The sequence below is a fragment of the Orbicella franksi genome, chromosome 1 (genome assembly GCF_964199315.1).
Source record: "Orbicella franksi chromosome 1, jaOrbFran1.1, whole genome shotgun sequence".
NCBI classification, from domain to species: Eukaryota; Metazoa; Cnidaria; class Anthozoa; order Scleractinia; family Merulinidae; genus Orbicella; species Orbicella franksi.
Window position 1 is genome coordinate 34095910 of NC_138145.1, and position 25130 is coordinate 34121039.

Genomic DNA, 25130 nt, shown 5'->3' on the forward strand with positions numbered 1-25130 from the left:
TTGCCTTAAGTGAAGAGAAAATGCACAGCTAAGGAAGAAAAAACACAATTCTGGGTAACCATTTACCTAAGTTTATTTACGATATAGACAAAAACTGCATTGGCGACCGGCTTCGTACAAAATCTAGCCTCACTGAATACATCTTTTCCAAATAAAGACACTTTCGCTATATTTGCAAAAATAGAAAGGTTTATCACGACGTGGAAGAGAAATTGAGGCTAAATAAAACAAAAAGAGACAGAAAGCAATGTAGTTACAATCTTGATTATTTTGCCTATAGTTACAACTTTGATTATTTTGCCGTTTTCAAAAAGGAAAACTCACTTCTTCTGTTATGCTATAAAAGAAAAGGCTTTCACACAATGAATGACTTCAGCCTCCACTAGTGATTCATTTTTATTCTTAAGTTCGACCAAGGCGAATTGGGTGATGGTGGCGGGACTTAGATGTATGCTTCAGAAGCTGTTGTAAACTGGTCACATCCCCCAGCATAAATTAAATATTAATGATGCCGAGTTAACTATAAGTTAAGGAAAGTAACAAACTTGTGTTGGCAATCACTCAGTGTCCAAAATTTGTGTAGAGATCGTAATACAATTACATTGGATTACAGTCAAGTACAGCGATAACAAAGAACCTACAAGCATTCCTTTTTACAGAGCAAAGATATAAACCTAATTATTTCAATTCGAACTGTTTTAGTCTAAGAAAGGCCACCTAATAAAGTACAAAAATTAGTTGCTGATTACTACTGAATTAAACAGCCTTTTGAAGTTTCTCCCTAAAAAGGAAAAGAAAAAAAGCACTTTTTACTAAAATAGCAAACTTTGAAGTCTGATTTGACCAAATCTAAGAAATCAACACGTGTCTGCATCCGCTTTCTACAACTACGATTTCTAAAATCAAACAGAGATTAATGAAGGAAATTTATTGAATAGACGTTAAGAACGAATTTGACAATACAAGTTACAGCAGATAAGTTCATAATATGGAGATTAAGCCAAACCTCCCATTAAATACTGATCAATTACCAGGACCAATAATAAGCATTTCACCAAACTGAGTGAATTGAACAAACAAGCAAACAGGAGAAATACAGTGAATATTTTCATATAAACCCAGTGAAATAAACCCAGCCATTTGGAATGGTAGGCTTAGTAGAGTGGATGAATATTTAAAACCTTACAACAGTTACGTGTGTAGCAGGCATGACAGTTTAATCATGACAAGTATAATTTACCACTTCAATACAATATTATCACTTTAATCCCTATTCCAAAGCTATCTTGTAGTACCATTTTTGAGAAGAGGTCAAACAATGATCTAAAGGTGCTTAGGGAAACTTCACAGTGCTTATATGACATGTTTATCAAATACTTATAAATTATTGAGTGCAGTCCTCACCTCACGTTGTCCAGACATTATCACTCGACTGTCAGGTTCATCAGTCCTTAAAATGCTCACTTCTTCACTTATTGCAGTTGCTGCCTCCTGCAAAAAATATCATTGAAATACGAGAGGCCGAGATAAACAAGGCAACTGGCCATCACAACACAACTCTCGGGTTTTCAGATAACAAAACCATGTAGACCAATGTGTAATGACCTGTTTTTACTACATTTTTGTACATCAATAATCCTGGGTGTTTTAAGAATTCTTAAGCAGAATCCTATTAAATCTTGGGGTCAAAGTCCACTTACTGCATTACCCATAACTCACCACTGACTTGGAAGAAACAGAATAATCTTTTACTTCACTGGATTGGTAAGCAAAGGAATTGGACATTATCACTCTTGATATGAAAGGCTTAATTCTTTTACTGATTTCCATACAGTTCTTATAATGTAAGCTCTGAGAATTTGGCACTTCATCAAGACAAAGTTACATAAAGAGCAGCTGATTTCAAATGTCTATTTAGGCACTTTTCCAGACCAGTGCTTTCTTAATCAAGTTGATCTAATGAAAATATGTTGGCAAAAAGCTAAATGCCTTTGGAAGTTCTTCACATGAAGTCACACAAACATTGAGAAATTTATGATACTTTAATCTCCACTATTAGATATCAAAACAGTCTACTGTGAACCAGAAAATAACATTTTAAATTACATCTAGGTCACATATTTACATGTAAAGATTTACAGCCTAGAAAATAAAGGTACAACTCTAACTGAATTTAGTTCTTTTTCAAAATAAGGAATTTTTTAAAATTTTGCGAGGTCTTTGATCACATGCTTCCCAAAATACCCATCCTAAACCCAGCAGAATTAGAATTAGTTTCTCTCAGAAATTGTAGGAAGTTTTTATTGAAGTGATCGCTCTTGAGATCGTAATTGAACATCACTGATCTACACAGATAGTTAAGTCTACAACCTTTACTTTTATGGCTGCTACAATTATTAATGGAGTTATTTTGCAGTTTGTAATCAGATGAGCTCAAAATGATACATACTGATCAATCAATTATTATTAAAGGCAAAAAATCACATCATAGAGCTGTCATAGAGGTTTGGGCATTTTCCCTTTACAAGGCAGATATTTTAGTGCATTAATCCTTTATCAATATCCAAAACTTCAAAAGCCATACACAAGCAGAAACAGACAAAAAGACAACATTGGAGTTAAACAATGCAGGTCAGTTCAACTCCATAGAACTCCTGTAAAATGTTTTGTTGAATTAAACAACTCTGCTACAGAAATGAGTAAAATCCAAATAATTCAAAGGTACTCCAACTTGACTGGACAGTAACTCAAGTGCAAACATTCCTTCTTCCATGTCCTCATCGGCAAATTGACAAACACAGACACAAACCTGGCCTTCAGAGTCCTTCAAAACTGTCTTTGTTTCTTTTCCAACACCCCAGCTGGCCTTCTGTCTAAAAACTAGATCTGTAGGCGGTTTGTGTTGACCACCACCTTGTGATGCCCAAATCTAGAATTAGAAGAGGAAAAGTGTTATTTGTTAGTTTGTAGATTCATTGAAAGGTGTGTAATCCTTTCACTTCCCTGTAAAAAACCTATTTACAAAAATAGGCAGCCGAGGACTCCATGTGGCTACCTTGGATATAAATAATTGCTGAACTCCTCATTTTGATAGCAAGTCAAAAGGGCTTGCAAGCCAACTCGTGATATACAATCAGATAAAAAAGATTAGGAGAAGTTACGTTGCGTGACACAAAATAAATTTTGTAACTATCATTCACTTACAAAAAATCATTAAGCTTATTTAGGTGTAACAATTGAGCTGTTTTGAATGCTATTTCTGATAAAGTAACGAGTTCCACCAAAAATGAATGTGTTATGTACATGTACACAGTACTTCAGAGTTAAAGAACTATCAATAATGAACTTAATTTCTGTCACATGGGTTGATGAAATCCACATTTTACTTTACGTCTCCTTGCCTTTAAAATTACCCTAGCAAGTCATGGGCTATTCTGATATCAAAGGTTCTGTCCTTAGGACTTGAGTTACAACAAACATCTTCATTCCTTTATTACACTAACAAATTCTTGCATCAGAGGATCGAAATTACTCACACAACAGCAGGTCCCAAACTGACCAAAATGACAAATGGACAAAAGGTTTCTAGCTGAAAACTGCGCACTTTGTAAGATGACGTTTACGAGTACGTACCAAGCGATCTCCTTATCTCCTGACTATGTATATGTTTTTCCTACATTGATGATTCTTTTCCTTGAACTGAATTTTATTCTTTTAATGTGTTGTACAAACATTTTATTTTAAACTTGACTCATTAGCTACAAGCTAGGAGCCTAACAAGTTCCAGGTCCTAGAGTATAAATAAAGCATGTAATAAAACTGTATGCATGTATGTATGAAAGTGAGAAAGAAAACTCCGTCCAGCCTTGAAAAAATATCCATCAATAGATAACATGGCCAGTACAGCAAGTCCTTTGGTTAGCAAAATCAGTGATTTCCCGCAGAAAAAAAACTGTCATTTGAATAATTAATTGCTTGCTGTAAGCTCGCTGTGCAAATTATTTTGTCTCCAATCAACCAGTGGTTTATACCTAACTACAATGACAATATGGATGTTTTACTTCATGAGTCATTCACAGGTGTCAAGTTGGCAAAGTAATAAGGTTTGTGCCTGAGGATCAGAAATTAGCGGGCTTAGGCTGGTGGTTTGAATCCTATTGTGGACTTTTTTTTTTGAGCTTCTTTTTTGCGGATGGCTTGTATTTATATAGGTACTGGAAAATAAAAATGTTCAAGCCATAAAGCAATGTAATTACAACAGAAAATGAGACAGTATGGAAATTTGAAACATTTGTGGAAGAAAAATGCTTCTCAAGCGCAAAAGGAAGAGTTAAAAGCCACTGTCAAAGTGTTCGACGGATAGAATTATACACCGCCCTTTGTTTCATACCAAATAGCCTTTAATTTGGGAGTGCTTGTTCGAATCTAAACACGAAAGATCAGTTCATCACTTTGGCAGCCTTCTGACCCATCGACTGACAGGGACCGTCGATGCTCTGATTACATGAACACTATCTGGGGATTATGTGTGTATGAACGCACTCTGATTGGCTTTGGAAACTATTCGAGGAATAAGGTTACCTGGAGGAGCTACAAAAACTATCTGGAGATTAGAGTTACAGATGGACTTACTTACAGAGATGATGACATTAGTGCTATGCCTTTTTGAGGCCGGTGGCCACAAAAACTCACATTTCTTGTTACAAAATACATGTACATGTAGGCGCAATACAAAAATCAATGGATTACCGGTAATTCATGATTCCTTAGAGAACAAAATCAAGTCAAAAGAAAGATTTATAAAGGGTGCAGGTAACCAAAAATGGCTAATGTTTCTATTACTTGAGAAAAACTTTAACTGCTAATTCAACCTTCCTTGCCTTTTCAGTGCTTACTTTAAAAGCAGAAATCTGAGGGCTCCCTTTATGGCATCAATTAAGTTGTCAAAGTCATCAAAAGTTGATTAAACACAATTTAGCAAGTGAAAATTTGTTTTGTTTCACTGACTCTCAAACATCAGAGGACTTACTGTGACATAAGATCCAGTTTTCAAAACATATTTAGGAGTGAACTTATAAATGGCCGGTGGTTCACCATCAATGGATCTTTCTACACTCCATCCACCAAGAGGAAAATCCTGAACAAAACAAACAAAATTACACGGTTGCTATAAATAATCACAGGTTAAAAAAGAAATATCCAGACACCTCATCCAGCCTGAAATAAAGTTTTTTAAATCACGTCATACCAGGAATGCACAATGGACCAAAATTACGTCTTTCCTGATAGTGTCTCAAAACTCTTACTTTTGGAAGAACATTATTTTTAAGATCATATGACTTCCTCAGTAAAGCATGTGATAAACACAAAGTGCAAGACACTGCCTACTTTTATCCAAACAGTTCTTACCCCTCTTGTCAATAGTTTAGACTAAATGTTTACTTTTCCAGGTCTGGAAATCTACCAGTATTCAGAAACTTTTGTTGACAACTCCAGACTTTGTAAAAATACTACACAGAAAAACAAGACACACTGTAGATTACTTACTTTAGCACCACTGTTGAAAAGCTTCACATAAGTGCCATCAGCGCTTGCCTCCTTAATCTGAATATAACCTTGGTTCGAATATTTAGTTCCTATTGTTTCTTCTTCTGTGCGTATACGTTTGGTAGAACGTCTACCAGATTTAGCAGAAGCTCCAAACACTGGTGATGCTGGGGGAGTGATGTTCAACCTGAAAAAGTACTTTTATTGTTACATGCTTGTTTCATTTATCACCTAATGGCAATTAACTTGTAAGCATCTAGTGAAGACTGTGCCCTCCCCTCCCGCCCCCCCTCTGGAGAGTATAAGAATGAGCAGAGAGGTCAGCCAGGGATGTATATAGTTACCTGTACCAGTCATGAAAGTTAAAGTCTGTGTTCAAGCTCAGGAGCCTAAAGCCGCAGCTTATCCCAGTTTCCGTAACATGAAGCAACTAGGAATATTTCTACTTCTCCCTGGATGCGATGCTTATCCATCGCAGGGTTACCCTCAGCATTAAATTCACCAGGACCCATTTATACACTTGGGTGGAGAGAGACCCGGCCTCAAGAGTCTCATGGGCCTGATGAGGATGAGTGAGTGAGTGAAGAGAGATGCTGTGACAGTTAAGTATGAAAGTGAAGTATGATCATCGCAGTAAATTTTCCAATTTAAGCAACTGGAAAGAAGAAGCCTGGAAAAAAAAAAAAAAAAAAAAAAAAATCAGGGCTTCAACGGGATTCGAACCCATGACCTCCGCGATACCGCTGCGATGCTCTACCAACTGAGCTATGAAGCCACACATTGGGAGCGAGGTCAATTAATTGAGTTCATATCTTCCCGTGAGTGAAATGATGTAAAGTATATATGAAATAATTCATATTTGAACTGCGGTAGTAGATGAAAGTGAAGTATGATCATCGCAGTAAATTTTCCAATTTAAGCAACTGGAAAGAAGAAGCCTGAAAAAAAAAAAAATCAGGGCTTCAACGGGATTCGAACCTGTGACCTCCGCGATACCGGTGCGATGCTCTACCAACTGAGCTATAAAGCCACACATTGGGAGCGAGGTCAATTAATTGACCTCGCTCCCAATGTGTGGCTTCATAGCTCAGTTGGTAGAGCATCGCACCGGTATCGCGGAGGTCACGGGTTCGAATCCCATTGAAGCCCTGATTTTTTTTTTTTCAGGCTTCTTCTTTCCAGTTGCTTAAATTGGAAAATTTACTGCGATGATCATACTTCACTTTCATCTACTACCGCAGTTCAAATATGAATTATTTCATATATACTTTACAGTTAAGTATCTTGCTCAAGAACAAAACACAAAGATGGTAGCTAGGGTTTGAACCTAGACTGCTTGATACAGAGTCAGAGTCATGCCTTCCACTCAAGACATGAAAAACTAGCAATTAATTACCGTATTTTCCCGTGTATAAGTCGACCTTTCAAGACCTAAAAATCAGGCCAAAAATTCGCCCTCGACTTATACATGGGTCAAAACTTGAGATCCAAGCGCCAGTCAAACAATTAGCATAATAATCGTCTTTCGATGTTAACAAACATGTGATAAACGGCAGCACAGTTTACAACGTACGTTCGCTTAGCGACCTGTCTCTCCATATCAGAGCTTCAAGTTAAAATGCATCAACATTTATCCGTTAAATTTTAACCTGAATCTTGTAGACACTCACTGGCTCAATTTTGTCATAAAGAACCAATATTTTTCCTTTAAATAAAGCCGTAGTAAAGCCGCTCGGAGAAAATATCTTTCACGCTCAAAACTTCTCTGCTTGGTAACCTGGCAGGATACAAGTGCGAGGACTTCTGTACCAGTACTTGACCGATTTCAATGCTTGACTACCAAGTTCCCAACACACGCTTTGCACTTAGTTTATGGCGTCGTTCTGAAAGTCGTGAGCTTCTTTGGTGTTTTGCCTGTCTTATAAAGCCACTTTTAATCTCTTCGCACTTAAAAAGGCTTGTTTGAAATCCTTACGTTTGATTTTTGTGAGCATTTTACAAAAATTATCATCGAAAAGTCTGCATGCACATGTGTTGCTAAACTGGGTAAAACGCTCGTATACGTGCCATAATAAGCTTTAAAACTGCGCGTTGAAACATGCTGTGATTTGTTTACATATCTGTGGTAGCTGAAAGATAATTTTAAGAAATACAAGATAAGTTTTCCAAGAAATTCTTACCTGGAAATTAAGAAAATCTAGTTTTTGGCCTCAAAAATTGGGGGTCGACTTATACACGGGATCGACTAATACACGGGTAAATACGGTAAAGAACAGAAAACATTTTCAGCATTTCTATTGAGTTATAGAAACAAGTAAAACATTGCAAGAAGGTTAAATGTGGTGGGAATGTGATGAGCAGGTAAGTTTTTCCACAGGTTTTTTGATTTCTCACAAATTTTCTTGAGTGTTTCTATCCCTTGTTAAAAATCAGAGAAAATGTGTTCTATTCCTTTTAGAAAACACTGCCAGTGAAAGAGGTAAAGGTAAAGGTAAAGTCTGCATACAAGCCAAGTGGCCCATCAGGCTGGAGCTTATCCCGGTTTCTGTAGCATGAAGCGACTAGGAGTATTTCTACTCCCTCCTGGATGGGATGCTAGTCCATCGCAGGGTTACCCCCAGCATTAAGTTTGCCGGTACCCATTTATACACCTGGGTGGAGAGAGGCACTGTGAGAGTAAAGTGTCTTGCCCAAGAACACAACACAATGTCCCCGGCCAGGGCTCGAACCCGGACCGCTCGATCCGGAGACGAGCGCACTAACCATGAGGGAGGAGAAAATTTTAAGCTAACTTTGATTATCAAAATATAAATTTTCTTCCCAAAAATGCTCACACAATCATATTGTCAACAGCTGTACTTATTCTGGGTTGTAATAATCATCAAAAGACTACCAAATATTTGCAGTCTTAGAAGTGGTTTGAGAGATGACCTTAACGCACCTCATTTCTTCTCCCTCTAACATCTTTCTATAAGTTAGAATCTCCAAATCAAGTGCAGTCTTCACTCCCATAAGGTCCTCATAATCTCTAAGGGCTGAGTCAATTCTCTTGCGCAGTTCCTTGATTTGAAGATCTCTGCTAGCAATGGCTTCATCGGCCCTTGCTTGGTCACCAGCTCGCAATTTTTCCAAGTCTTCAATTCTCAGTACCAAGCTTGCATTCTGAGAGTCAATTAATAGAAATTTCAATAACAAATCCAACAAGAGGGTATTTTAAAGTGCTTCGTAATTGCTTCTGCTCCAATATCAATGTGATCAGCTGGCATACAATGACAATTTTTGCCTTGCATTTGGGGCTCCTAACATGTGCAGTTTATACTTGTACCCAGAATCCTTCTTTTACTTGGTCAGCAGTTGAAACAAAATCAACATGGCACTCTATGATCATAATCAGAATGTAACATCGGGATTCTTCAGGCTTCGACAAAAGAGCAAATTACGAAAAAAAAACTGAGCATAAATAATTTTGCAGGTATATTGTTTAGCTTTGAATATTTTCAGTATCAAAAACAGCTAGCCAAATCAGCAACCTTCATGATGATTTTAGACACTAAAATTATGATTTTCCACTTGCTATGGTGATTAAATTACTTTGAGCCCTGCCTAAAAAGATGGAAAACAGAAAAACATCTACAGCTACATGCAACTTATCACTGGCAATAAAAAAAGACATTCTTGAATACCCTGGACTGCAACTGGCTCAACTCAGATTTGACATTTTCAACTGTCATGGACAAAGTTCGTTTCTCTTCTCTGATGATTGACAACTCTTCTACATCTTTTGCAGACAACTTCTGAAGCTCGTCATACTAAAACAAAGTAACAGTACATTTATGAGGAAAAGAAATGACCATTGTGGTAATAATGAGTTTGCAATTTAGACAATTGCAAAGAAGCCTGTTGGGTTTCAACATTTTATACCCATGACCTCCGTGTTACTGGTGCAGTGCTGCACTTCCTCAAAGTGAACAACATGTATGAAGCCACATGTTGAGAGTGACCCAACAGCAAATAGTGATCAAATCTATTGGTAGACAGCAATTGCATTTTAATACTGTACAAGTCATGCTTTTATCTTAAGCTGAATTTTATACTATGACATCATGTCATAGTATAAATTGCAGCTTAAGATAAAAGTACTATATAATGAAATTGTTGTTTACCTATAGATTTCATCAATCACATGGGGACAAAGGCAAAATAAAAAGAATTTATTTCTAAATAGAAGAAAGTTGTATAATCTTACTGCGCATTGTTACTTTCATTATTACTGTTATCTTAATTATGTCCCACCTTAGAACTGTAAAGGTTGTCAGTTTCATCCTTGTACTGTTTGGCTTCTGTATCATACAATTCCCTCAGTTCTTGAAGCTTTTCTGACAGAATTCCTTCATAGCGTGACTTGGTATCAGATTCAATTTTAAAGTGTTGCGACTCCACACTTTGTAATTGAGAGCGGATCTCAAGTATTTCCTAGAGAAAATAAGATACTGTAATCTAGTTTCTTCATCAAGTAACAACTATAATACTGGAAAATGACCACCAAAAACAATTCCTGTTCATTTCACTTGTAGAACATGCTGATTTTCTAATGCATGATAAATTTTCATACAAATTTGACTAACACCCCAGCCAAAGAAAGCTGTTCCTTGTAGTCATATGTTCTAGAATTTACATATCGGCACGCTCTGCAATACATGTTAAAAATATAAAATAGCAGTGTAAAAATAACTTTGGTTGATTGGTTGAAGCAGCATTTCAATCAATCAATCAATCAATCAATCAATCAATCAATCAATCAGTCAGTCAGTCAGTCAGTCAGTCAGTCAGTCAGTCAGTCAATAACTCAATCAACCAATCAATCTAATACTCCAGAAAATATCTGTACTCATGAAGGGTTTGGTTTGGTTTGAACATACTCCTCTGGAAATTTCAGTTAAACTTCAAAAAATCCATTATCCTTACCCTTTGAGACCCCCTTCAGAATCCCACGTGTGGGTTGGGTTTGTGAAATTTATATTTTCTAGAATCACATTATTTACAAAATGTTAAAATTATTGTACCTTGTTGTACATTTCCTTCTTAAAATTGAGTTCCTCTTCCTTGGACTGTAGTTTGTTTTCAAGGTCCACCCTGGAGAGGGTCTCTTGTTCAAGGGCATATTTTGCTGACTCTAGAGCTTCCTTTAGTTCTTGGCACTCTTTCCTAAGTTCTTGTATCACACCTTCCAAGTTCTTGGCTTCTTGATTTACTGTAGCTAGTTGCCCTTCTCTGTCAGAGAGTTTCCTCTGAGCTGCTTTCAAGGCATCTTCAGTTTTCTTGTGAGCTGCAACCTCTTTATCAAGCCTTAAATGTAAATTGCAAAATAAGAAATTGTTGATGCCAACTTACATGCTCATCTTTTTTAAACAAAACCAATTAAGCCTCCAAAAAATAAAAGAAAAAAATAGTATACATTTGTTAATAATATCAAAGCAATTCTACATGTTATGCAAAAGAGAAATCAACAATAAATGTATTTGTACATCCTTATGATGGTCCTTCAATTAGGTTATTGACATTTGGGTTGGTTTTCACTTGAGTGTAGAAAGTAACTGATTTGGCATTAATATGTTACACAATTGGCTTAAAAAACGTGCACTACATTTTCATCTAAACAGAAAACCAAAACCAATTGTGACTGGCTTGCACATTTTTCCTGTGCTTTGCTGAAGAGGCAAAGCACAGGAGATTGGTTCTCTGTATTGTCTGTGTCCATTGTGGTTGGATAGAGTTATGACTTTGGTTTTGGTCTAATGACATTCAATTGAAAACCACTCTACAATTATTAGCCCATTATATTCATTTGGAAACATTATCATATATTATAATACGCAGTGAATCCACAGTCCAATAAGTTCCATGTATGTAGATAAAAAAATGACAGTCTGTCTAGTCTAGATTGAATGTTAATAGTCTGGCACTGAACTTACTTCATTTTCATAAAACTGATGGTGATAAAATGTTGTGCTTTACATTTCATTGTTAGGTGAATAAAAAACCCATTTCAGATCAGGACCAAACTTTGTAGACAGGGTAGCAAACTTCTTGAGTTATTGGGAGATGATTAAACACAATTACGTATTTGGCTATAAAACAGTTTTTAAAAAATTGATCATCACACAACATTAACCTGATTTATTTCAGACTTTGTGGCGATTTCACAAACGGTAAACTTAACACAAGTTACACAAAAGAAAATAATATGTAAAGAACAAACTAAGCTCTGACATGGTAAACAAATTTTCTGTTAACGAAATTTTCTTTCAAGCAACGCTTCTTGAGTTCCACTTAAACATTTTCGGATTCCTTCGGAACCCTCACTTGGCTTTGCTCGATTGAGGTATGATTTGTGGAATGCGATCTCTACTGGCTGTTTACATTTGAAATGCTAAAGATGTTGAGTATTTTAGTATTCAGTTTTCAGGGACGCGGGAACCACCCATCTCAACACAATTATCTTCTTTTGTCAGTTTCCTGTACATACAGCGGCACACAGCTCGACAGGAGTCACGGAACGTTTTCCAACGAGCGCTACAATATTTTCGGAATCGAAGGCTGGTAAATTACCTGATGAAATCGACAAGCTGGTAGTAAGAAATCAACATCAAGTTTTGCTTATATTTGAATTAGAGTTTTAAAGCAAACTACGAGTGACTGATCAACGGAAACAAGAAAGCGAAGAACTTCACTGGCTTTGCACACGTGCTATTCGCCTGATAGAATATACAGTTTAATGTAATACTTATACCCTAGCACGACCCATGAAAAAACGATCTCAAAGATCAAAGAACTTTAGAAAGCAGTAGTTTTAAAAAGCGACATTTTTTTGAAAGCAATTCCAGGAGAGCAATAGATGTAGGTCAATTAACTCACTTCTTCTTGTATTCATCAGCCAAAGCTGCGTTCTTCCGATTCTCGATCTGCTCGCGTGCTTTCTCCTTAGCGGTGTCGTCGAGGAGTCGTCTTGCATCTGCAAGCTCCGATTCGAACAAACTCCTTACGTTATCTACCTCCGTCTGAGTACGAGTCCTAGTCATAGTAATTTCTGCTGTCAGCTTGCTGTTGGACTCCTCCAAAGATTTGACTCGGTCGATGTACACGCACAAGCGATCGTTCAAATGCTGAAGTTCTTCTTTTTCTTGCAGTCGAGTCATCTTGGTCGGTGAAGCTGCCCCAAGTCTCTCTGAAGACGCTGGAGTACGAGGTGAAGCGACAGTGGCAGACATTTTGGAAAGCAAGCTAAACTCAAAGCAAAGCAAAGCAAAACAAATTTCGAGTTGTAGTAGAACTTCTAGAAAATGCGCTCAAACCTTCTCAAGTTTTGGCGGTTCTCTGCTAACACGTGATGTGAATTGGCCAATGAAAAAGTGCGTTTTTTCAAATGGTCTTTCAAAGCAAATAAATGATTGGTTAAAATTGAGGCGTGACTTTTCTCAGCAAAGTCACGAATTCGATTTTTTACATTTTATCCAAAAATGCACACTATCGGGATGGTTGCTAATGCAATTGCTATTGGCTTGGTTACGCCTGAGCTATTTTTTTTTTTCAATTCTAGTGACACAATATCCCACAAAATCTCAGTCTGGCACTCAGCCGGTTTTGGTTTTTCGGGTTTTCTGAAGCGGTTCACAGGTTACTTTTCTCAGTGATTTATTTACATGGTAGTTAATTCTGATCTGGCGCGCACTAGAACCATGTATCCTACTATACTATGAAAAGGCAATAAGAGAGCTATACGCAAATTTTCTTTATCTTCTTTTTGACTGCTTCACAGAAAATGTATCCTTGTTTTAGCATCAAACTGCATTGCAAAAAAACATCATCCATTCTGTCACGACCGAAGCCACGCCAATTGCATTCCCTGTGCGATACTTCCTAATTTGAAAGTTCTCTCTGTAGAGTCAAAGTAATATAAGTTAAAAGAGTCTTTTCTAACTAGTAACACAAGGAAACGTCGTGGAAAGGTAAGTATTGCGTATTTACATGAGTTTTCTATTCTCCTCTTCCAACTTCCTGACTCCGACTATGTAAGACGCAAAGCGATTGTTTAGATGTCTGAGTTCATTTTCCTGTTTAGTCAGAGACATCTTCCTTTGCGAAGCAGGCACAAGACGCTTTCCGGATGGAGAATTTCGAGTTGAGTGCGCTGAAGATTTTTCTGCAGCCGCCATATCTGGTAAAACACTGAAAAAGCACAAAACACAAAAAAAGAACGTAAGACCAATGTTTTTCAAAATTGCAATGAAACGCAAATGACAATAGACTTCCGAGAACCAATCGTTCTTGGGTTGCTGATTAGCGAGATAGTCACTCACCTGAACTATATTTGTTATACTTGTATTGATTCATGCTTCAAAAAGAATTTATGCAGTCAACTAATTAATTAATTAACTCTGACGGAATAAACGGTACGTGACTGAATAAAACTGGGGAATATCCGAGTGATATTCTTCAATTTTCAAAACTACCCGTGTTGTGAAAAACATTTGTATAGGTAATCGTACGGTTTCGTGTTCAATTTGGAATTAATCTGCACGAGTGAGTTTTTCAAAAAGCTGAAATTGCACGAGCCACTTCTCATTCGAGAAAACGTTTTTCAAAGTTTCCGCACAAAATTTTCGTCATCATTTTACGTGATATCATTGGCTTAGAAAATTTCCTATTGTCTTTCAGCCAATCATAATCCAGAATTACGATGTGTAATTTGCACTGTTACACTTTTTGCACTGGTGTTTACATTTGAACTGCACTGCTCTCAGTCAATCAGAATTAAGCAATATTATTAGAAGGATAATAAACACAATAGCCTCCATTTGGGGCGAATATATGCTAGCATATTGTCATGTCAAATGGAGCCTCTTATAATTTGCCGAATGCGCATCAGCGGAGCCCCATTGTTTAGAAAATTTGGTAACCTATCGATTCAAAAAATTGAGTTGTTACGTGATAGTCAATCCGTACATCCTTGCGCCTCCTTCATGTAAATCAATGTGAAATGTCACTCTGCAACGACCTCAGTTCCCAAGGACGTTCCCCTAGAAATTAGGAGGGGCGGGTTTACAGCGTACATCATTGCTTGATGTTGGGCATCCATGTTATGTTCAATTGACACCTGTCAAAATAAGGTATCCGCTTACCAGTATCACTTGACCATATCGCTGGCTCATGTTTAGAGTTCATTGAGGTCTTGTGATTTTTTGATGTTGAATTTTTAGCAGTTGGCGTAATCATACGTAAAACATACGTATAGTGTTTTGATCTCAGTCGATCTCATTAACGATTATTACATGAGCGCGTGTTGAATATGAATTGACTATAATCATCTTATATCAAGCACGAGCGGAATAATTGTTTTATTGAAAACGCCCCCAAAATATAGGAAACTATAATAAAATAGAAATGCCCCCCAAAAAATTACGCTTACGCTTACCAGTGTAGAGCATGATGTAATGGCTCATATACCATGAAGGCTAAGCCAATGAAAACTCTTGAAAAACATTATCTCATGATCTAGTTTTAAATAATACTGATTATTCCAATTAAGCACCATTCTTCCACAAAATATTTCGGACAAGAGCCTTTCAAATTAATCTGTAGAAATAGACTTAGGTTTGAATCTCCCGGCCAAGACATGGATAGCGCCAAGTAGAGGCGAAAAGGATTACTCGAAAGGCGTTACGGAGAATAAGTGTTCTTTGAAGGAGCTACGTCATACTTTGCGCATCTTGAAAAGTTTAGCCTAACTTTATCAAGTTGGGCGTTTGTAATCCGTGTTAATCTTCTCCATCCTTAAGCATTCTTGTTCTTTTATGGTTGAATATTTTCTCTTTGGTGCTTTTCTATATTAGCAAACTACCATTCTCAGGTTTCCTTCAATTTAAAGGTAATTTTGTACGTGGCCAAAAGAACTCAAAATGCCACGACAAAGCTCCTTTCAAGTCTCCGAGTAAGTCATCATTTACAAGTCAGGGTCCTCGGAAAGCACCGATTACTGTCGCTAGAGCAGCGAAGGAATGCGCGCTGCTACTTAAACAGGACAATCCTTGCTGAGTCAGTGTATATGGTTAAATTGAAGTAACACATTGCGCAGCGCTGGGTCGACTAATTAAACGATCATTAAAAAACTTTTATAAGGTATTTATTTTTTGACAACCTACAGCGTCTCTGCCCTGCAATTAAAAAATGACTTTGGTCGGCATTTTAAATGTGCAATGTATTTTTTCTTTTATTAAATACGTATACCTATCTATACATCAACATACGCCACCAAACATACGGGAAAAGGCGGAAGTTTATAGCAGGTCTTAACAATCGGCTGCAACGATAAAAGAACTGAAAAGTCAATGAAGTTCAACGGGAACGCCTAGGACGACAGACAAGGGCAGTTGTTGTTTCAATCTTATCTCTTTTTCACTTATTCAGGTATGTGTATGTTATTAGCTTCGAGTTTAAACGTCCATAGATTGTAGAACCAAGAGCTTGAGCCCAGTACTCTTAGTTTGTGTTCATAGTGTCTAACGCATTCAAAATTATCGAAGTTTTGGCTGAACGGATGGCATTGTCAGCAACTTCTTTCATGATTTTCATCCATCGTGTCCCGGGGAAGTCATTCACAGTCTACATCACTGGCTTAATAGAATCGTCTCCTCAAGCTAACACAGAGCAATTGGTCGCCATGGAACGAGAGTCTTTAACCGAGTGTTTGCTGAATAAACTGCTGGTCTTTAGTGTTTGTTACTAATGTGTTGACAACTTTGCACTTTATTTTGTACTTTGGTTAAAAAACCAGTTTTTTCGCTCTTATTCCTGCAAAGAAAAGAGGACAGACCAAATTACTACATGTAGAACGTTGTAAATTACAACTACCATTACCAGTTTGAGTACAGCACTTTACAAATATTTACATTGTGTGTTTGACTTGGTACAAATGTATTGTCCTGGACTCTATCAACAGCTCTGTTTACAAGTATTAATCTTACGACAAGACTGTTAATGTGACACTAATGGCGCATGTCAAAAATCTAGACAAAATCATTCAAGTTTGATGTATGATTGCCTCTCAACTCTTATCTTGTCCGGTCCTTGGGAAACATATTTGCCAATACTCTGCAAAATTTCTTATCATCAAAACCAAATTGTTATCATATTACCATCACCTGTATCAGAGACTGAATCAAATATCTTCCTTTTCAGTGAAGTTTCCTCCTCTTTCATACTTGCCGCAGGCCCTGGTATTTTAGGGCGTGGCAGTAAGTGTCCAGGGGTGGGTACAGGCTTGTTAGAACAGTATGGCATCTTGAGAGCCTGGAAATAAAATGTCAAAAGAAAGGTTTCTATTGATTTAAACTAATGACTCATCCAAGTGGCAAAGTAATGGTGAGGTAAAGTTTACCCTGGGTAAAGTGTCTCATACCATCACAGCTTATCCCAGATGGAGAAGCATTAAGTGACTGGTATTTCTTGTACCCTGTAAATGGGATGTTATTGCATTGCAGGGTTACCCCCTGCCCCCAGCATTTAATTTGCTGGCAATCATGAGGAGAGAGAGAGAAAGGTACTGTGAGAGTAAAGTGTCTTGTCCAAGAACACAACAAAAGACCCTGGCCGGGGCTTCAACTTGGATCACTCAAGCTGGGGCTGCTAACCAAACCATTACACAACCACAACTCACAACCTGTGTTAGTACCATCAACTGAAGATGCTCTGATTCTTAATGAGTTATACTGTACCTGAGTTGCATTTACTCTGCCAGAAGGATTACAGTCCAACAATCTATCAAGCATATCTAAAAGATCATCACCAGCTGCAGAAAATATGTCCTTAAGAGGAATCCCTGGAAATTTATGAAACTCCACATAGTCTGGCAAAGATGTCACACCCTATAGTAGACACGGACAACAGTATTAGAATTTCAGATGGAAAGTTCAAATGAAAACTTTTAATTTGTTTGGCTACAAAGAAATAGTTTTTTTTAAAGCCAGTTTAGGACTTACAGGTTAAGGAAATGACAAGTCAAAATTTAAATTCTACAATATAAATGGGAAGAAATGTAAGAAACTTAAAAATCTACCATCAACAAGGAAAAAGATTCCAGAAACAAATTCATCTTACTGGCTGTATAATTCCAATAATAAGAGTAATAATGATAATATTGTTTACTGTTGAGCATTCTAATGGGTACAATTAAGCATTACTCACTGGCCAGGAATCTTCAGATGGTGTACCAAGGGTTTCAAATATTTTGCTCAGTTGATCCAAGTCAGAACTTCCAGGCAAGAAAGGAACCTTTGGAGAACAGAGACATCACGAAGATATCATCAACTGTGATAACTCAACTTACACAGAGAACCAAACATGAAAAAACTGCAACAATTTAACAGAAGTGCTGACCTGTATTTTATTTCTTTTTAATGCTGATGTTAACTGGCTGTCTGGCTCTACTAGCCCCTACGGTTATTCCAGGCAGCTACTTCTTTTACTATTTTCATTGTTGTAATTTCTTATTTTGAGCAAGAGTGAGTGCAAATAACGATTGATTGATTGATTGATAGAAGTCACCCACCCTGAGAAGCAGTTCAGCAAGTATACAGCCAACAGCCCACATGTCAACGCCTGTACCATAGATCCTTGCTCCAAATAACAGCTCTGGTGAACGGTACCACCTACACAAGAGAGGTCACAAGATAACTTTCTTTTTATTTAAAGAACCCTCTGAGGTACAGAGCGAAATTATAGACCACATATGTAATGATACAATTTTAACAACATAAGACAGCAATTTCATAAAGAAGTTACTAACAATGTTAAAAAAATTCAAAATTTCAAGCATTCTGAGCGGAGCTTTCAAGTCTGTTTATAAAAGTAGTCCAACATGAATATGGATTTCTGTCAGTTTCTACTTGGGTTTAGAGCAAACAGCAAGTTGCCAACACGCAAGTTTTCTTTTTTAGTTTTGCAACAAAGCAAGCAATAATATTGCTTCTCTGCCTAGATGGAATACTGAACAGTGTTGGCCACACCCAAAGTCAATTTAATATAATAATAGTGTCACTATGCCTCATTTGTCAAGTAATGCTCTGCAAACCCACACCATCATCTGTACTTAACTTCTTTTAACACAGGTGTAAATATTATTGTAAAGTCATGAATGATCCTCGCAGCCATGTACACAACTTAAGCAGTTGTGAAAATAACGGCTAAAAAGAACTCAGGCTTGCACCCATGACCTTTGTGATACTGGACCATGTGCAGTGTTCTACCAGTTGCTGGTTTTCATGTGATGTAGTCATATTCCAAAATTAAAAATCACCTTAAGTTTCCTTCTGAGGTTTAATTTCATCAGATAAAAGACTCTATAGGAACTTGACATGTTACAATCTTTTAGCTTTACAGGGTTCTTTGTTTTGTAACAGAGCACATTTGAATTTTACGCTTTTGTATTGTGTGACATTAAAATGGCAGCCCAAGAAGGCTGTCACGTAGGTGGCCCATCAGGCTGATGCTTATATCCGGTTTCTGTAACATCAAGAAACTAGGAGTATTTCTACCTCCCCCCCACCAGATGGGATGCTGCTAGTCCATCACAGGGTTACCCCTGGAATTAAATTTACCGGTATCAATTTATGCACCTGGTTGGAGAGACGCACTATGAGAGTAAAGCGTCAACACAGTGACCCTGGCCAGGGCTCGATCCAAGACCACTCAATACAGAAGCAAGTGCACTAACTGTGAAGCCACTGTGCCTCCATCTCCACGAATGAAAAACAGCAGAGACCTAATTCTTGGCGAGGTTGTTTATAAATCAATCATCTATCATATTGCCGATTCTTGACGTTATTTATTGAATGGTTATGATTTTCAGTTTTGATCTATCAAGCCAACTCCAAAAAGGTGTAAAATTGTTACTAGCAATAATTCAGCATTCTGACCTTGTCACCACTTGATGTGTATAAACCTTTGTTGGACTTCCAAAAGATCTAGCAAGCCCAAAATCACCGATCTTCAATACTCCTTTATCATCAATCAACAAGTTGTTCGGTTTCAAATCCTACAAGAACAATATTACATTTATTATTTAACAACTAACCAACCATTCTTTCATCTCACAAAGCTTAACTCACTCAAGGTTCATACTCTTTTGAGCTTATAAAATTCCATTACTTTCTATGACCTTTTCCATGACCTATGTTAAGCTGTTGTTCTCAAAGTATTGTCAGATCAATCTATTATTTAAGGTATTTTCCCATGATGCATAAAATTTGTGCTAGTGTTTATTTTTTACTGGAATTAAAACCAGTTTTCTGACTTGCCTGTTATTTTTTCAACTTTTGATCTTTTAGCCTTTTTGTTCTCAGAAAGTCATTGCTTTTCCAAGACTTTCCATGACCCACACATCAATTTCAACTTTCCAGGCCTGGAAAATGGAATATTTATAAAATTCCATGACTTTCCAGGTTTTCCATGACCTGTACAAACCCTGTCACTATAGACAGTTCTTCTAGCAACTGTAACTTTGGCTATGAAAAAAACACTGGAACTGTTATCCATCTGAAGGTTACCGACCTACTTGCCACTTGCCAGATTTAATCTCAGTAATATATATATATATCTATATGCAGAAGGCACAATGCTGAATGTGGAGTATTATATAGCTGTATATAGTCACCCCTAGAAGCACACACTTTGGGTCTAAGATAATATTAAAAGTATTGAATTGCAATAATTGCATGGCTATTTATACCCTCTTTTTGGGTCTAGTTCTCCAGTTTTATTCATGGTTATAACATAAGGTTGTCACAAGCTTTTAATGTAGCCAGCTTTATTGCTGAAATAATCAGCTTATTTTTTCATCTTTTCCTAATGATTCAGACAAATAGTCAAGCAGCATAACTGGCTGTGATCATGAAGGAAATGGTGATATTTGTTTGTTTCCAGCTACTTCTGACAACCTTAATGACATTTTAAGTGTAGCACACCTGTGTTTTTGCATATTGTCTCAGCAGGTTAGGTGAGTCAAGAGTACATATCATTAGATATTACTTAGTCTGTCTACTTACTCTGTGAAGGATCCAATTCATGTGAAGATATTCCAGACCTTGTAATGTCATAATGATATAACTTTTTATGTTTGCTGGACTTAACACAAGACTTGTGTCCTTTATTATAACCTAATATAGGGATACCAAAATAATCAAATTTAAACATTTATTTAAGCTATACATATATCCGATCATTTACACAAAATGCTTGGCATTTTTGACTGGTAGATCTAGATGTTACCTCAAGATCTGTCTCCATAAAGTCAAACACAAGACTAATGTTGGATTTGTGGCCAAACACATCAAGAAGCTGAGAGAAAGAAACAGACAAAAAAGGTGTGTCACTGCAAAAGATTCATCAAATTCATACGCAAGACAGGAAAAAACCACTAATATAGAGCTAACTGAGATTGTACAGATCATTCAATATTTTGTCAATAGTACACATCAACATGTAGTCTAATAGACAGCCATTATTTGGTTCATCACACAATCATCCTCCCCTGTTAGTGACTGTATTAGTGTGGGAGAAGCATGGTATGACGAGCCAAATACAGGCTGTGTAGGGAACTTACCAACATAATGTATAACACATAGAGATAAGAAAAAGATTTGGAATTTCAAAACCTCTGTCACTTGTACAAAGAATACACAGATGGATCCTTCATACTTACCCCTATAATATTAGGATGTTTCAATTCCTGCAAAAGCTTGATTTCACGCAATGCAGTTCTGTTGATTCCTGCAATGAAAACATTCAAGTATTGCTTTTTCATACCTATCATTGTTCATATATTGTTGTAGAATAACTACTTTACTCATCACATAGCAAAGCTCACACAATTATAAAGAGAAATTTATTATAGTGTACATTGATATGAAGTTACATGTAAATCACACAATGTTGAAAATTCTGATTTAAACTTGCCAATCACTAACCATCTTTTGCTTCACTCCTCTGTCCTAGTTTGATCTGTAATAGAATATTATTATATATTCAAGTCATAAGAAAATTTAAGCCTCGTTGAGAAATAATTAAATAAATATGTTTTTGGCTACTTCAATTGCTATATTTATTCCTCAAACTTTAGACTGCAAGCAGTCTCCCTTTCCCTCAAAAATCTGCGGGTAAGAATGCAAAACAAACTTGTAAGCATGTGAGCGTGACATGCGAGTGGCAAGTGGTGATGCTGGGAGCTGCTAGTACCGAGGATGTCGGAAGAGGAGTGAAAAGAGAGACTGGAATGGTTTTATAAACAGGTGGCATCAATGACACCTCTGTCCCTTTTTGAATACAGTCGAACCTCCGCTTGCGACTATCTCTCATAAGTGACCACCTCTCCTCAGCAACCAGTTTTCCAAAATACCAAAAGTTTTCAAGTCAAATCATTATATTTGGAACCTCCTGTAAGCGACCATCTCTCGTAAGTGATTGCAAACACTATCAGAGCCAAAACTTTGAAATTTTCTTTTTTTTTTAACCTCCCATAAGCGACCACATGATGATGATAATATCTAGAGCAGAAATGCATAATAAGGTGTTGTAACATTATGGCATTGCTGGATAGTGGAGAGAAGGACATTTCTCTATAAGAAGTGTCATCACGGTATCTTTTCCTGAAATTGACTTTTCATATGACTAAAGCATTTAAAACATTGGGTAGGTCTCTGCAGTTACCATAATGCTAATGAGGCAAGATTTTGACACACGATGATCTTAGCTCTCGTAAGCGACTATATAGGCTTGACATTTTGGGTGGTAGCTTATGGGAGGTTCGACTGTATGACACTCCCCAGTGTCTAATTTTTATCCAAATTGATCGAAGCTATATCTGGTAAGATGTGATGAATGGTTCGACAGATGGCAGTTAAAACCAGACCTATGCAGTAGTGTAGCAGCTCTCGTAAGCTTGTAAATCTATTTGTCATCATTGCAGCAGATGCTATTGTTTTGGGGTTTGGGGCATTGTTTCTGTTGTTTGTTCTATTGTCTCCTCAAAGGGTTTCAAGCCATTCATGTGAGACCTTACTAGTGCTGCAACATGACCTGGCTTATGACCACTCAAAAATTTCCATACTTCTCATTCAAATGGCTCTACTCTACTTATACGTCCTCCTAATACCACAGTCCTTCAAAAACAAGAGTGAAGCATAAAACCAATAAAAAGGGTGCAAGATTGAAATTCAAAATAGAGTGCCATGAACTATAAGAGTTGCACCATAGGAGACAAACCATCACAACAGAGTTTGGCGTGTGCTGCGTAACACTTCTAAAGGTTACTGACAGATGTGCATCATAACTTAGAAGATTGACCAATACAATAACTCCGCATCCAAAATGTTGTATGAAACAATAACAGTCTCTCTTTTGGCTCGTCTTCCAATGCCCATGCTACTAACTGCTTGCAGCATCGTCACTCCTATGTCACTCTCACAGTCACGCTTGCTCGCTCACTTGTTTTGCGTTCTTCCCCACAGATTTTCAAGAGAAAAAAACAGAATATCTTTAAAAGTTTTTTCCCTTAGATGATACTCTAAGGTGCACTTCAAACAGACAAACCGCTGATACAATGGGCTCAATCATTCATTCTGGCCAAAATGTTTTGCTGGCTTGCAGAAATGTTTCTACCAGTACCCCTATACCTTAGTACTCTCTCTTACTTTAAGAATCACCAGACTGAATGAATGATCACTGATTGGCCAATAGCAATCCATACAAGTATTAAATAATATTACCGACTGATCGATTGCTTTTTCCATCATCGATTTCCATGCTTAGGTAACATGTACTCTGTCTGACCAATTCATGATCTTTTTCAGACAACATTTAGGTTTATTAAACTTAGGAGTCATCTAGTGTTGGAGTGATCTGTTTTCCTCTAATTGCTTTGCTTGGTCTTTCGAATTACTTCTTGTGTACCAGTAAACGAGGACTTTAATACCTTCTTCACTGCTACAATAGTGTGCGTTTCCTGATCTTCAGCTTTGTAAACTGTCGCAAACTACCGCCAAAAAATGATCACTGTTAGAATATCAAGCTGCTTTGCCAAATTAAAAAAAAAGGGTCTCACACGCTCTATACCTGTCCTTCGCCTAAAAAGTCAATCTTCTTGTATCGTTTCGAACGTTCCTCCATTTTGTTTTCATGATTACCGTGTGAAGACTGGGTACTAACAAACAAGTTTTGAACCCAGATTCCGCGCGGGCGGCTGCTGGTATACAAGGGTTTACAGGGGTATACAAGGGTTTACAGGGGTATACTGGAGCTACAGGCATATTCTCAGGACACTATACGTAGTCTTACATAAAGTACTAACCGCAACCAGAGTTTGGAGCATCCGGTTTTTCGCCTCTCTGTAATTCCCGCGCCGAGAAAGACCGAACGAGAGAGGGCGAGAGATCGATTTCCGTGAAATCAAAACTTTTGCTTTGTTTATGACCAACAAATTCACCGTAGAGTGGAACATTTGACTGTACTGTAGAGTGTTTTTCAGAGGTCACTTGTAAGTCTACAGTGGCTTCCGCACTCGCGTCACAGAAATCGTTCTTGTCGTTTGGTTTCGCAAACGGTTTTTCCTCGGCGCGTGAAGCAAGAGCCGAGAAATCCCGGATGCTGTCGCAGGGGAGAGGTGGAATCAAGGATAACCTTGAAGGGCTTTTGCGTCATAAATCCTGCATCCAGATTAAGTTTCAAATCCACCGGCTTCTTTGATAGCTTTCTCTCGTATTTAAAAAAAAAAAAAAAGAAAAATTGGATCCGATTTTTGAGCATGTGCAGTGTCTTCTGTTAGTATTTTTGTCTGATTTGACGCCATTTTCGTCCCCAGAGGCGGCGCTATTTTTGGTGACTAAAAGGAGAGCGGCCTCTGGGGACGAGAATGATTTGATACTATCTCGTTCCCAGAGTCCACGTTTTCCACGGCTAGCGGAATGGGAAACGAAGGACTCTGGGAACGAGATTGGATTTGACGGGAAGTCCGCATTCTCGTCTCCAGTGCTACTCGTCTTAAAATGTCGCTGACGTTTCGCCAACCACGTGACCAAAAGAAACGGAGGCTCTGGGGATAAGAATTGGAAGTCCGAGGATCGAGGACTTCTTGAACTTGCCAGAAGTCTACAGAGGCAGACTTTGGGGTAGGGGCGGAGGGTATGTGGGCGGTGACCTGTCCCGCAATTTTGAAAAGGGTGCAAATATGGCACGAGACGTTGTGATGTCGTGGTCTATACAGCTATCACAGTCAAAACTTCCAGTCCTGTTGACCCAAAAGAAGAGTTTGATGCCAGGTTGTTTGTTTCGGGCAAGGCTTCTGACGGAAGTTAGTAATTATCTAACTAGGGTATCTAAAAGATAGTAATGCTGCGGCACGTTCTGTTGATAGTGACATATTTTATGCCGTGATTCATCTATCTGCGCGTTTCAAGACTTAAATTAACTGTTATTTCTCAAAGTAGTGTCAAACCGTGGTGTCACTTAAAATCTGTCCTTGTATGCATCAACTTCAT

At 37.6% G+C, this 25130-nt stretch overlaps 3 protein-coding genes across 4 annotated transcripts in view; 1 reads left to right on the top strand and 2 right to left on the bottom strand.

The window, feature by feature from the left end:
* Positions 1-6936, top strand: part of LOC145479610 (uncharacterized) — a 385465-nt gene extending 378529 nt beyond the window's left edge. Inside the window, exon 2 of the mRNA XM_081458020.1 lies at positions 6590-6936. The gene's annotated coding sequence lies outside the window, so the exon portion shown is untranslated. The remainder of the gene's footprint in view (positions 1-6589) is intronic.
* On the bottom strand, positions 49-12916 carry LOC145479312 (lamin-B1-like). The gene is made up of 10 exons (XM_081457649.1): positions 12463-12916; positions 10611-10893; positions 9841-10020; positions 9231-9356; positions 8489-8709; positions 5548-5734; positions 5030-5137; positions 2810-2929; positions 1405-1491; positions 49-781 (listed from the first exon to the last, which is right to left on the bottom strand). The coding sequence occupies exons 1-10, from the start codon at positions 12813-12815 to the stop codon at positions 749-751; spliced, it is 1698 nt and encodes a 565-aa protein (XP_081313775.1). The 5' UTR covers positions 12816-12916; the 3' UTR covers positions 49-748.
* Positions 12917-14645: 1729 nt separating this feature from the next.
* LOC145479462 (cyclin-dependent kinase 7-like) lies at positions 14646-24939 on the bottom strand. 2 transcript variants are annotated; one of them, XM_081457837.1, is made up of 12 exons: positions 23710-24939; positions 23570-23629; positions 21567-21600; positions 21302-21369; positions 20869-20937; positions 20646-20756; positions 19518-19636; positions 18152-18251; positions 17788-17874; positions 17319-17468; positions 16746-16893; positions 14646-16395 (listed from the first exon to the last, which is right to left on the bottom strand). In XM_081457837.1, exons 1-12 carry the CDS (start codon positions 23761-23763, stop codon positions 16367-16369), a joined length of 1029 nt encoding a protein of 342 aa, XP_081313963.1. In that variant the 5' UTR covers positions 23764-24939; the 3' UTR covers positions 14646-16366. The 2 variants fall into 2 exon arrangements, with proteins under 2 accessions (XP_081313963.1, XP_081313971.1); XM_081457845.1 differs by lacking the exons at positions 23570-23629; positions 23710-24939 and adding an exon at positions 23364-23511.
* Positions 24940-25130: the final 191 nt, after the last annotated feature.